The sequence below is a fragment of the Scomber scombrus genome, chromosome 17 (assembly GCF_963691925.1).
Source record: "Scomber scombrus chromosome 17, fScoSco1.1, whole genome shotgun sequence".
In the NCBI taxonomy this organism is placed as follows: Eukaryota; Metazoa; Chordata; class Actinopteri; order Scombriformes; family Scombridae; genus Scomber; species Scomber scombrus.
In genome coordinates, this window is record NC_084986.1 from 10409260 (window position 1) to 10423186 (window position 13927).

Below are 13927 nucleotides of genomic sequence, written 5' to 3' on the forward strand. Positions count from 1 at the left end.
ATTCTATATAAAACATGTATGATTTTTTCTTACCTCCTTGCTTAGTTGTCTCTCTTCATTTATTTATTTATTTAATCTGCAGAAATACATTAACATGACTCATCTGAAAACATGCATCAAAATCTACTGAAGCAGATTGAGTTGCAACAACAACACAAACACTTAGAGGCACACACGTCCTCCTAGGAAAGACAAAAGGCTGAGCTGTGTGTAGAATAAGAATGAGTGGATAAGGCCAGCTTCAAGCCTCGGGGACTCATTCAGGGCCCTCAGTAGTGCATCATGCACTGAAGAAACAGAATTGAGCACGCAGCAACGATTACAGTCCAGTCAGCCAGTTTGAAACTCAGAAGGGAAGTCAGATAACACATTTCAGCCAAACTACTGTGAGACAAGTGTCTCTGCTAATGTTTGAAATGACTTGGTTTACTTGGTATCACTCCCTGAGAAGGTTCTCTGCAAATATATAAAAATGTTATTTTGATGACCAAAGGTCATGTGGTCATGAAGACACTTTTTTGAATATGAGTGTTACAAATCCTCTATTGATTAAGGTTCAAGAAACCAAACACTGTAGAGGTGCACAGCAGAATGAAACTGCGTTACCTGGCTCACATAGACAACAAGCAATAAACAGCAATATAAACAGATGTAATAACTAGGTGTAACTGTAAACATACGTAAGCTAAGCAATATGAATATACACATGAATAAACATATATGTTATATATACAAGATGACAAGATTTTGAGATTGTTGAGTCTTACAAGTATTTAAGATGATGTTTGATAGAAATACAAAAATGCTGAATAAAAAAAGCCCACAGCATCTTTTGTGTCAGAGGAAGTTCCAGGTGTGGTCGCTGATGACATTGTTTTGTAAATCTTTTATTGAATCAATTTTCACTCATTCTTTCATTTGCTGGTATGCTTCTCACTCATCTTCAAACAGAAAAATGAACAAGAGTGATGAAAGGCAGTAGCAAAATTATTGGCACTAAGCAGAAAAGTCTACCTGAAAGCAAAATCCATCATATCTGACAGTAGCCAGCCCCCGCACTCTGAGTTCCTCCCTCAGACAAACATCAGTCAGAACTAACAAATATAAATTCTCCTTCATGCCCTCTTCCATTTCACTGCTCAACTCTAGGCGGCATCAGCTCCGACAATGCCTGTTTCTCCTCTTTTTCTTCACTAATATTCTCCTGGATTTTATCTTGTGTGTCTCGCCTTGTATTAGTGTTTTTTTATTGCTACTGTGGCAGAACCAGTTGCCTCTCAGGGACCAATAATGGTCTTTAACTTGAACATATACAGTACCAGTCAAAGTTTGGACACAGTTTCTCATCCAACTTAATGGGAAGGTGTGTCCAAACTGGTGATATAAATAAACAACCGGACAACTATATTACACAACTAGATAATTATAAAGCATAGCAGGTTTATGTTATAAGATGCATCTCATTCATTCATTTACAACATCGATAGAATTAGTAAGGACCACTCTACTCTGAAATTGAGGCAGACATTTTAATTTGTGGTTGTGTGTTTCTATGTGTGTGTGTGTGTGTGTGTGTGTGTGTGCAGCCGGTCCGAGCACTCTCTGTCAACCCTGGATCAGGAGCTGTGTGAGCTGGAACAAGAGTGCAGCCAGAAGCTGGCAGAACTGAAGGAACAGCAGCAGCAACAGCTCCTCACACTTCGCCAGGAGCAGTACTACAGTGAAAAGTACCAGAAACGAGAACACATCAAGCAGGTACTCACAAACACCTGAAATACAAATATGAAGATGTGACAGAAGCTGGGTTGGCTCATGGTTAAGGGAATAGTTAACTCATCAGATTATAGCAAAGCTGCATCAATTCACTGCACCATATAAACACTTTTCCTTTCAACATCTGATCCCTGATGTCCTCATACAGTATGGACAAATCCCTTGGAAATGCCGTTTGCATGTACATGCATAGCTCCAAATTACTAAAAACATTTATACTATCTGCAGTGAAATGGCCTAATAATTGGCAAATCTGTGAAAGTGGACATTAAGATTTTTCTCATATCTGTGCTGGCTAAATCTGCTGTTTTCAGAAGTTCCACAGAGTATTGTATAATCATTGGCTCTAAGGACAGAGGATGTTGTATGCTGTACAGACTGAAGGAAATGAGTGCTTTGTGATAACGGGCTATACAAATAAAAATTGGCTTGATTTGACCAATTGTTTAGTACATGCTGCACATACTGAAAGAGTCTGATTTCCTGTCATCTCTGTACATCTATTAGCTGCCTATTTGTGGCCGCCACACTTTAAGCTCATTTCACACTTGTCTCTACTCAACTTGTGTGCCCTCGTGAAGTTCTTGCAGCAGATTGATTAAAATTTGTTTATCGTCATATGTGCACCTTCCCAGAGTTAATAATACCGGCCTGCTAAGTTAGAAACAGTACATAAAGAATTATATCCGTACATCATATAATCAAGTACTGTACATTCTGTGTGTTTTATTGTGATAAACATGCACACGTATACAGTACCACACACATGCAGGAGCCTGCCCTGACTTGTGTGGGTCTAGATAATTTGCTGACTGCCTCCTGCTATCCCAGCGCTCAGAAAAGCGAACACAGACTATCCATATTAGACAAATGAGTAAACAAATGCTGCTCTAGGTCAACCCCCCTTCTCCTCATCTACAATATTACAGCCATCATTCTGCTGCCTGTGCACATGTTCTGTTGTATGGTGTGGAAAAATTAATGTCTTCTGCTCCGGTACACCTGCACAGTAAGCACAGCTGAAGCATCGGACGGGTTTATTCAAGCAAATGACAACAAACATAATGGAGATTGAGTTGTTTCCCTTATCTGAATGCTGTTTAATTTGGATCAGAATCTTTCAAAAATTAAGAACAGATGTTTCCTGTCTTACTCACTTCACTGTTTTCCATTCTTAGCATCACATTATTACTCACCCTCTCTCTCTCTCTCTCTCTCTCTCTCTCTCTCTCTCTCTCTCTCTCTCTCTCTCTCTCTCTCTCTCTCTCTCTCTCTCTCTCTCTCTCTCTCTCTCTCTCTCTCTCCCTATAGCTAGTAGAGAAGTTGACCACTATAGCAGAAGAGTGCCAGAGCGCTCAGCTGAAAAAGCTCAGAGACATCTGTGAAAAGTAAGACTGTGATCCCTGTACAGCTCAACATATATTCACAAATGCAGATGCAGAAATCATTTTAACATCTTAATTATCTCTCTATCTGTCATCCCTTTTCTCCATCTCACCATCTATAGAGAAAAGAAGGATATTAAAAAGAAAATGGACAAGAAAAGGCAAGAGAAGATCAATGAAGCCAAATCCAAAGACAAGAATGTAACAGAAGAGTAAGTGTCTGTATTTGAACAGGAATTTTAAATAGTATGCATCCTTGCTTTGTCTGCATGGATTTTTTTATTTAGATGACCACCAGATGTCACTAAATACTAAAGATTTGTTTTCTTTGTTTGTTAAAATTCTCCCCACAGAGAGAAGCTAGAGATCAACAGATCATTTGTGAATGAGGTTGTGCAGTACATCAAACGGGTAAGAGAGGATATGGCTGTGGTTTGCTACAGAACATATAGTAATGATTACCAACATGAAACATGTGTAGCGTCTACAGTCAAAGTCTTACAATTGCAGTCAAAAGATTATTAGAAATGTACATTCTCTCCTGTCATGCAAAGACCTTATAGTATCTATGTGTGTGTTTTGTGTGTGTAGTTGGAAGATGCACAGAGTAAAAGACAAGAGAGATTATTGGAGAAGCACAAGGACATCCGCCAGCAAATTTTGGATGAAAGGCCAAAGGTAAGATGTTCACTACAAAAATGTTTTTAACTCCCATAAAGGGTAATGATGTCTTCATTTATGATGTCCCTCTGATAGCGTACATCAGTTTTTCTTTAATTCCATCACATACTTACCACAGTTTTTTTTTTTTTTTTTTTAAGTTAGTGGTCTATTGTAAGGCAGGATCCAACACCAGGGTGTCCAGGGTGAATGCATTTGGTTCCTTGCGTGTGCAAAAAACGCAAAACTTTATCTTTATTTCTGGTTGCTCATTTTTACCACTGGAGGGAGACTTGGGCCATGATTAGTGAGATGCAGCACTGGCTCTTTGGTGCAAAACTACAAGGTGGACATTGTTTAAAAATGGAGATTGCTGTGGCCTCACAAAACAATAGTTGTGTGGTTTCATTTTAAGGAGTCTTATCAGCTCATATCACATGTCATCATAGGTTATGTATCATTGGAGACTGGTTAAAGTGGATGCTTTAGTGTGTTTGTGGGAGTTTTAGCATGTCTTTTTGTCCTGTTTGAGTTGCACAGTTTCCAACCTTATCACTGTGACTGTCATTGTAGGATGAATGTGCAGCTGGAGAGTATGGTAAGACCATCGTTGCAACCCGGTGTTCAGTATTAATAGTGTGGCAGTATGTAATATGCAAGTTTTTATGCAACTGTGCCACTGACTGGCAACAAGTGAATGTGCATTGCATTTCTGTAATGGCTGAGACCTGCCTGGCAATATGTAACTTTTTACAATACACAATGCTATATTAATTATTACCAACATTTTTCAAATGAGAGACAAAAATACAATGTGGCTGTGTTTTTTGGCTGTAAAGTTTGTGGTAATCTGAAGAGCGCGGCAACATAACAGGTGCAGCAGAAGGGTGAATTTAGTGAGATCACACCCCAGTTGGAGTGCTCGGATTTGATCCCACCTCTCGATTTGGCTTTTGTGCAAGATCCTCTAATTAAAGAGCAACTCAAGCATTTGGGATTTTAAAGTATATCAAATTAAAATAACAATATCTCAGCCATGACAGTGACAACATTTTGCACCAGAATGTCTGTACCTTATTAGGAGACATAGTTTTCTCACTTGTGCATACAGCATGAAGTTTCATAATCTGAAGGCATATTTCTAATTTCTCCTCTCTTCTTTTGTATAATTATCTTTCACTTTAAATATCTCTTATTTTAAACAGATTTATGTATTATTTTGGGTTTGTTTCTAATGTAATCCATTACAAACCATATTGAAACCTACTGCTAGTATGAGATACCTTTTACTCTTGTTGTCAAATGAAAACAGAAGAGTATACTGTACATATACCACATCTACCTAGGTCTAAATCAGAAGTACTCTGTCAGAGACAATTTCATAACCACCCACTCTCAAAGTGACAGCTCCTTGTGCCTTTGAAACCAGTTCAAGTTGAGTGTGGGAAGAGCAGTAAAGACATCCAACCGAACACCTCATATTCAGTAGGTCTTCCATATTTATCCACAGAGCTGGTATGTTGCAGTCGACATAAATGACTTAGTGAGACTAAACCACTGGCCAGAATGTTAAAAAGAAAATGGGATGAGCAGAATAAGAGATGATTGTATTCGCCTTGTTAACCATCTGCTTGTTGTCTAAATCACTTGAGTTATTGAACTGCACTTGTTTTTTTGTGTCTACACTTATAATTGTTTTAGCTCAAGCATTCTTGTCAATAATAACAACATTATAATGATTTCAGCACAGGCTGAATATGAGCACTATGAAACAGGGTCATCAGGGTCTAATCAACATTGAATTAAGCAGATATTGTCAGATGAGCGAGGGCTATGCAGCTGCTCTCGGTTGCTGCTCACTTCAGTGTCGCAATTAGATTTCAGCAGGTTAGCAATCACTGTTAACCACAAAATTGCAACTGCTTATCCGTCACCTAGCCCCCTGTCACAATCATCTTCTCTAAATTGACATCCTGACCAATGCAAATTTAATACTCCTGAAGAAGACTAGTACATAGTAATCAGCCATCTCTGCCATATCTGCTCTAATGTAATGGCAGCCATCTGTATGCAAAATATGCAAAAGATGGTAGAGGACAAAGCTCTGGAGACAACTAGCAGAAGACGCCCAGGGTAATGTTTGTTAAAAAATTCAGGATGTTACCCACAACATTAGAATACAACAACCAAAGTTAAGAATACATCTTGTATGACATGATATGGTTAAATCAATGGAATTAAAATTTTGCAACAAAATAATGTAGAGCAACCTGGTATTGTTCACTCAAACACCTTCATGAAAGAAGTTGAGGCAAACAGGCTGTAATCACTGAAAGCCTTGTTGTCTGTTGTGAACGCTTACAGCAGTGGATGATTTTCACAACCATGGCAGCCTCTGACTTATGCATCATAGGGGAGAGTTCTAATCTTTTTTTTTTTAAATGCTGTAACTTCACTTCCAATCATTTTAATGGAGCAATACATTTGTTTTCATACTTTAAAACACAGAGTCTATGACTATTCCTACCGGTCTCTGTCACAGATTTTTTTATTGTACCAGTTTTTGGCTGCCCTTATTTCATGTTTCACTTTGGTCACGGTCCATTCAACTATGTAATGTTCACATCCCTGAATGCCATTTTCTTTTAAAAACCACCTTTAGAGAGTTAGAAGTTAACAGAATTATGATTTAGTGGGAATATTATTGCCATTACAATGTGTATCCAACTTAGTATATGACTTAACTAACATAATATGACCTCACTAACGCAATATACGCTTCAGGTAACATCAGCACAGTTCTTTACATGCATGCATTACATACAGCTCTGTATAGTAAGTCTTCAGCTCTGCCTAATAGCATGTGAGAATTTCCTTGAGCAAGACACCAAACCGAAAACCGCCTTCAATGAGCAGATCATTGTCCTTGCATGGCAACTACGACACAATCTCTGTATGAATGTGCATGTGTGTGTGTGTGAGGATGAATATAAGGCATTGTGTAGAGCTTGGCTCTTGTGATAAAAACTGTGAATGCAACCCATTCATCATGGTTAAAACCACCCAAAATTATATTTGGGGTAAAAGGAGATTTTGTTGACAACCTCTATTAGTCGGTGAATTAGCTCACAAGAAATCCTTTTATTAGTCATTTGGTCATTGACTTAATAGACAGACACTTAAACATAGAAAGCAGAAGAGATCCGGACTGGCAGACAGGATGTTGAGAGCCTCATTGGGAGGTAATTGATGAGGGCATAAATAACCAGGGCAGAGCTACTATAAAAAATACTTGTGTGTCTCTACGGCTGGTGTGTGTCTGTGTGTGTTCGTCTTTATGAATCACAGAGAGGAAGATACAACGTACTTTCTCTCTCATACAGTTCTGACCCAATTTCTCCTCTGGGCTGAGAGCAGCCACTAATGGACAGCTATAACCATCCCTGGTGGAGACCCTGAGCGCTGAGCAACCCACCAGTGTTAATGCCACACTAAAGCGGTAGTCAGTGTGTGATATATACCGACTTAAAAACTATCTCTATCTATTCAAAAAGGCAACTAACAGCTGTTTAAAGCCATTTCCAAGCAATTTGAAGGTGAAAGAGTAAGAAATGTAAGAGGTAAGACATTATTCTGAACTGACTTGAGTATTATTAAATACCTGAGACTCCTTTTTCAAGTGAAATTGTATGGTCAAAGTCCTGGTCATTGATAACGTTAGGTTCACGTACTAGATGGCGTGAGGAGGGAGAGAGAAAAAGAGAGACATGGCAAGGTTTGTCGTCACTCCCAGCGTGTTCATACAGGTGACAGTGTCCTGCTAATGATCCAATCTAAACGCCCCACAGGAGTCAACAATACCCAGCACGATGGCGACTGCTGTTTCGGCACACTCTTGATACCCTATCGTGGCATGTTGCTATTCCTCATTTTCTACAAGGGCAAAGGTCACATTGAAGTTCATTTTAAGTTAAAATTTCATTCATCGTTTGAGATGTATAGTTTAAGGCTGACTCTTACAGCAAGAACTAGCATTTCTTCCTTCACTGACAGTTGAATATTTAGAGTTTTGGCTTTTTTACTAAATATGTCGAAGGCTTGTGATGCTCTGACTACTCAGAGTGAGTGAGCTTTTAAATCTAAACTCTTTATTTTAATATCAAGTTGGACCCAAAGAGCCTTTTAAGAGTTTTTGATTGCTTTGTACATCTAACCTTAGACGGCTTTTTCTCGTACACCATCCCAGATGTGATCAGATTGTGGTCTTGTTGAAGCAAAAAGGACAGATAAGACATACAGCTAATGAAAAGAATTCCATTTCAGCCTCTTTTTTATTTTGAAGGTTTTATATTAGAGTAGATTAATATCTTACCCCGCCTTGTTGTAAGCACTAGTCATCCCCTCCACACATTTTCTGGCTGTGAAAGGTGTATGAAATAGTGATCAGGCAATATGTTTCACAGCCGTGTGCGTAGGTGTATGTGTGTGTGTGGTGTGAACGTGCAGCATTGCGTAAGGACATGCTGATTCTCTCTTACTTAAATGAGAAACAGAAAGAAAAAAAAACGATGGTGTCTCCCCACTGTGCAAGCCTTGAATCAACACGCAGATCTCACAGACACAGGAGCTCACATATATGCACGCACACACTAATTTGTTCGACAAGCAGGAGTCCTGTGCGGTCGTCATGGAAACTGGGGTCCCCCCCCAGCCCCACCCCCCCGCCTCTTATATCCTCTTCTATCCTTCATGACTCTCTGCAATCTGTTAATTTGGAACTGAATCCTCATGACGCAAGCGCAGGGATGGTTACTGGAGGTGGAAGAAAGCAGGAAGAGGAGGGAGGGACAAAAAGAGTGGGAGCAAACAGGTTGGAGGAGACGCGAGGGTCTGAAGTTGAAGAGGAAGGGAGCAAGTATGTGGCAACCTTCCCTCTCTCTCTCTCTCTCTCTCTCTCTCCCTCCCTCCCTCCCTCTCTCACTGCATGGTGTAGGGGTGGCCACTATGTTCCCTCATCACAGACTTTGATCTGCATCATCTCTGCCTGCGGGGTTTGCATCAATAATGCACTTGTGCCTATGCATACACACACACACTCACACTCACACACATACACACACACACAATACCCACAGGGAACACTGAGTGCAAACCAGAGGCAGTGGGGTAAAATCCATTGTGTATGTGTGAGTGCGTGTACATGTTGCACGCTCGGTTACTGTTCTTGCTCCATTATGCTAGCTGCATTAGATCAGTGCACGAGTGTTCATTATGTATGCCCACATGTGCTAATGAAGCTCTCTGGGGTTATGCTCTGTCTAAGGAACATTCACGACTGAACTCCTGCTGAAAACGGTCCTCTCTACAGTATGATTTTCGGGTTTCTGTCTTCAGCATGAGCCACTTTTTATTCATTTAATCTGCAGCACTGCAAGAGCAAAAAAAAAGAAAAAAGAGTGAGAATGGAAAAAAAAGATTAATTGAGATTTAGACTTTCCAAGAATTTTGCTGGAAAGCTTTATACTGTCGCACAAAAGGCAGTAGGGAGTTTTTACAGTACTAAGAGACCTGTTCTCAAAATGCCAGGCAAATAATGGAACAAGAGAAATAATGAATAAGAAGGACTTTCTGATAGTTAGAGGATAAGAGGATCGATATCAGTTTCATGTCTATGTGTTAACTACGGAGCTAGAGCCTGGAGTTTGTTAGCTTAGCTTAGCATAAACCCTTGGAGGAGAGAACAGTAAAATGCTGGGACAAAAACTGTGCAAACAAAATAGGTACAATGACTTCCTGGAGTCACACTGTCTCTGTGAAAGTTGTCAGGCAGGAAATAGTTCCAGCCCCATAACTCCTTGTAAAACCACATCAAAAACAACCTATCACTTTAATTTTTGTTCACAATAAATAAAACTGTTATGAAAGTTATGACATTTTAATTTTACAGTAATGGATTGTTTAAAAAAAAAAAAATTTAAATGCTACATGATGCACCTTCTACTGACTGCGTCTGAATAGAAAACATCACAATACCACCAAGCACATTTCACAGCTAACCTTCCCTTTTGAACCAATCCATTTAGGGGAAACACTCATTACACGCATGGCGGAGGTATGCAGGGGTGTTTTTTTTTTTTTTTTTATAATTCCTGGACGTGAAGAGAAGAATGCAAGAAAAACAGCAGATGAATTATTTGAGAGGAGTTGGGAAAGGGCACTGACACACACACACACACACACACACACACACACACACACACACACACACACACACACACTCTCTCACTCACACTCTCTCTCTCTCTCTCTCTCTCTCTCTCTCTCTCTCTCTCTCTCTCTCTCTCTCTCTCTCTCTCTCTCTCTCTCTCACTCACACACACACACACACACACACACACACAAAGAGATAGAGTAGATGGAAAGGAGCATACAGCCCATTCTGGGTAGCAGCTACTTCTGTCTCTCTCTTTCATTACTCGTGTTGTTGTTCTTTCTCTTGCCGCAGTTCATTTTCATAGTTATGACCAATACAGTGGAAAGAATGTAAATGAAGGAAAGCCGTTCTCGGCCCTCGCTCTCTCTCTCTCTCTCTCTCTCTCTCTCTCTCTCTCTCTCTCTCTCTCTCTCAGTGTTACACACTCACATACAACTTGCACATATTACTTGACAAACCTCCCTTTTCTTCAAAAAACCTGTAATGCTGACAAGGTGGTGACCCTGTCTCATCTCGTGGACATGGGATCTCGGGTTTAGCCTAATTGGGCTGTGTTTGGATATGCAGTATAGCTCAAGGTCAGGACACACACACACACACACACACACACACACATATCCCTATACACATCACGCAATCCAAGGATCTGCTGTGCTGTTTTTGATACACGGCACAGGAGATGTTTGCCATTGAAAAAGGTCTTAAGGAAAAACTGGCTAAAACATAAATTCAAAGGCAAGACAGAAACACACACATTTCCCTTAGACGTTATTATACTGACGATAAGTTAACAACACAGTTAACATAGCTGCATAGATGCAGTATAGTATGGTTGCCGGCTGAAGGCTTTTTTGTGCTGCAGCAGGCGTTATGTCACAGCTCAAAGCAAAGAATTAATTTGGCTCTTTGGAGGCCTTCTCTGCTTTCTGCTTCCCTCGATAGCTTCTCAAAAGGAGGACAGCTGGTGAAGAAGGTCACTGAGTGCTATATTTTAAGAAAGGCAGAAATGTGTGCGTGTGTGTATGTATGTGTATGTGCATGTTCATGTGCATGTGTGTGTGCATGTGTGTGCATGTGGTTTGTTGACAGATGACAGGTCTTCAGAGATGAGAGACAGATTTAAAAGCTGGCTAGATAAATGCTGCTGGTTGGTGTCCAAACAGAAACTGGACCACACACACACACACACACACACACACACACACACACACACACCTACACACACACACACACACACACACACACACACACACACACACTCACACGTATATATACTGTATGCAGGCAACATACATACGCAAAAGTTCACCCATTCACATAAAGAATAAACTGGCAAATTAACACTGACCTTATTTTAGTTGTGGTTCTCATTGAGTTTCTAAAGGACTACTGCTATATAAAGCATCACAGTGAGATCACAGTTCAAAATGTCTATGCTTTTTGTTTCCCAAGTCAAAATTCAATCTGACAAATTTTAACATGGCATAAATTAGCCAAAATGTAGCTCCACCAGCTCCAGGAAGCCTGAAGAATAAATTTCACTGATGCTTTTACTCTATTCCCTGTATGCTAACTGTCAAACTGATAAGATGTCAGTTTGAAGGTGATACTCATCATGCCATAAATCTGAGAAAACCTCAACAGATAGCAGCTCCAGTAGCTGTCTGTTTTCCCATCCATCTTTCTATCATTCCCTAAGATTTTTTGTAACTCAAGCTGTCCTTTGGTGATAGCAAAGCGCTGTCTTTGTCGCTCAGTCCAACTCAACAACAGACGGCAGTCGCTGTTCGCTTCTCAGCTGTTGATCGCATGCAAAATTACGCACACATACATACATGCAGATACACACATGCATATGTCTTCCTGCCCCTCGGACACTTCTGCCCGCTGCTCCCACCACCTCCTTCACATGTGCCAGGGTGTCATCAGATGGGAGAAAGATGACAGTTTTAATCAGAGGGTGTTTGTGCCTCAGCAGGCAGGGTAAAGGCAGACTGCACATGTACATACACACACATCCACGCACGCACGCACGCACACACACACACACACACATACGGCATGCAGACTGTCCCACCCCTAAGTAGGTCATGCGCAGTGCAGAGCGGGGAGAGAGAGAGGGAGGCAAGCTGTGGTGCATCTTTTGCCATCTGGTTGTGATGTGCTGGATGTCCGCTCTGTGAGACCCACAGAGAGAGTGAGGAAGAAAAAAAGAAGAAGGAAAAAGAGGGAGGGAGGCATGTTCCAGACAGAGAAGGTGACCTTGAGATGCTGTGCTTGGTAGGGGCTTTAGCAAGCTTGGCTGTACCACTCAAAACACCAGAACGGGACAAGTCAAGAGCCCCTATGTTTTACGCAAAGACAGAGAGCATCAAGGACAGGACCTGTTAGTGTTATTTGACTGATTGAGTCGACACTCAGTTGAAGCAACATTTAACTCCAGTTTGGCAAGTTATTCTCAAATGTACTTCCTGCACTCTTTTTCATGTTGAGAGTCTTTTTTAGTTGTCATGATCATAATGCACAGACATTAGCATGCACCTTAAGAAAATATAACCAGGTCTATGTAGACCTTTTTTAGCTTCCTACCTCCTGCATAAGTGTTTGTTCACTTTTGGTTTGTCTTTGTAAAATATAGTGATAAATATGAAACATTTCCACATTTAGAACAAGTATTATATCATCACATAGTAGGTAAACAAGCCTAGAAATCAAAAACCATGCCAATTTTCAGTATTCTATATGGAGTTTCTGATACTTGAAACACGATACGCGCTAAAGGTCAGCACTCAAAAAGTATTGAGGTTGTACACTCAGCCCCAGTGATAATCTACATAATCTGATATCAAGCTTCAGTATAGCAATGCATTTAAGTGCTGGGAAGGACTTTGCAACAATGACGTTGTATCATTTTGCTACGCAGTACTCTCAAATGAAATGGATGTGCCATCTCATAAACTGAAGTGGAGAGCGCAGAAAATTGGAAAGTCGAGAGAGCAGGATGGCAGTCCTTGACCTTCATTCTGTCTCCTCTTCTCTCTCCTCCTTGCTACTCTCCTCTCTTCTATCTCAGTCCTAAATATGAACCTATGAATATTTCTGAGCGACCAAGGCCTTGTTAATTTCATGGCCACTGTATTAACTTGGAAGCTTGCTGGAGGTGAATTCATCTAGGAGAATCCAGCTTTGTGTTTAGTAGTTTTATCCATATAAAATGCCTGCCGGGCTACGTATATGCCTCAAATATTTGCAGATTCATGCCGTTCACATTGCAGACCTTGGCTTTTGCTCTGAGTCAGTCCATTGCCCATTTTCTATTAGTATTGTGCTCAGTTTTGAGTTTGAAATTGGGTGTGTCTGAAGTGGGCCCTTATTTGATTTTATAGAGGCGTCTAAGACAGAGTATGGATCCTTGATAAATCCTCTCAGAACTCACAGGTATTTTCAATAACTCATAATGCTGATGTGACTGTATTGAGCTGTGAGACTCTGACACCATTCATCTTAGCGGCTTTTCTTTTAATTACTGCTCTCCCATGGGAGCCAGTCGGGTAGTTAAACAGAGAAATCAGCATTACAGCAATTATTGGCTCACAATGAAATGAATACAATCTTGTCATCTGTAATCATTGGGGGCGTCTATGCCTGGGAGAAAACAGCTTCTCCTTTCAAGCTCTCAGTGAGGAGAGGGAGTGAACAGTACAGCTGAGGAATCCCTGGTCTACCTCCAGGACTTCCTACCCAAGGCTTTATCTATCTATCTATCTTTTTTTTTTAATTAAATTTTTTTAATCTCTATCGTATGTTATGAAATAAAGCAGAATTACCCTAAAATACAATTTTTTGATAACCGTCATGGGAAAAACTGTGTAATGTGAAATGGCCCCAAGTAGTG

At 40.4% G+C, this 13927-nt stretch overlaps 1 protein-coding gene across 2 annotated transcripts in view; it reads left to right on the forward strand.

Moving 5' to 3' along the window:
• Positions 1-13927, forward strand: part of plcb1l (phospholipase C beta 1-like) — a 107432-nt gene that overhangs the window by 90493 nt on the left and 3012 nt on the right. Inside the window, exons 28-32 of one of the 2 annotated variants that reach the window (XM_062437242.1) lie at positions 1587-1755; positions 3085-3161; positions 3281-3370; positions 3512-3569; positions 3750-3836. In XM_062437242.1, coding sequence (XP_062293226.1) covers positions 1587-1755; positions 3085-3161; positions 3281-3370; positions 3512-3569; positions 3750-3836 — 481 coding nt within the window. Of the gene's footprint in view, positions 1-1586; positions 1756-3084; positions 3162-3280; positions 3371-3511; positions 3570-3749; positions 3837-13927 lie in introns of those variants that run through there. The other variant, XR_009927302.1, reaches the window with a different exon arrangement.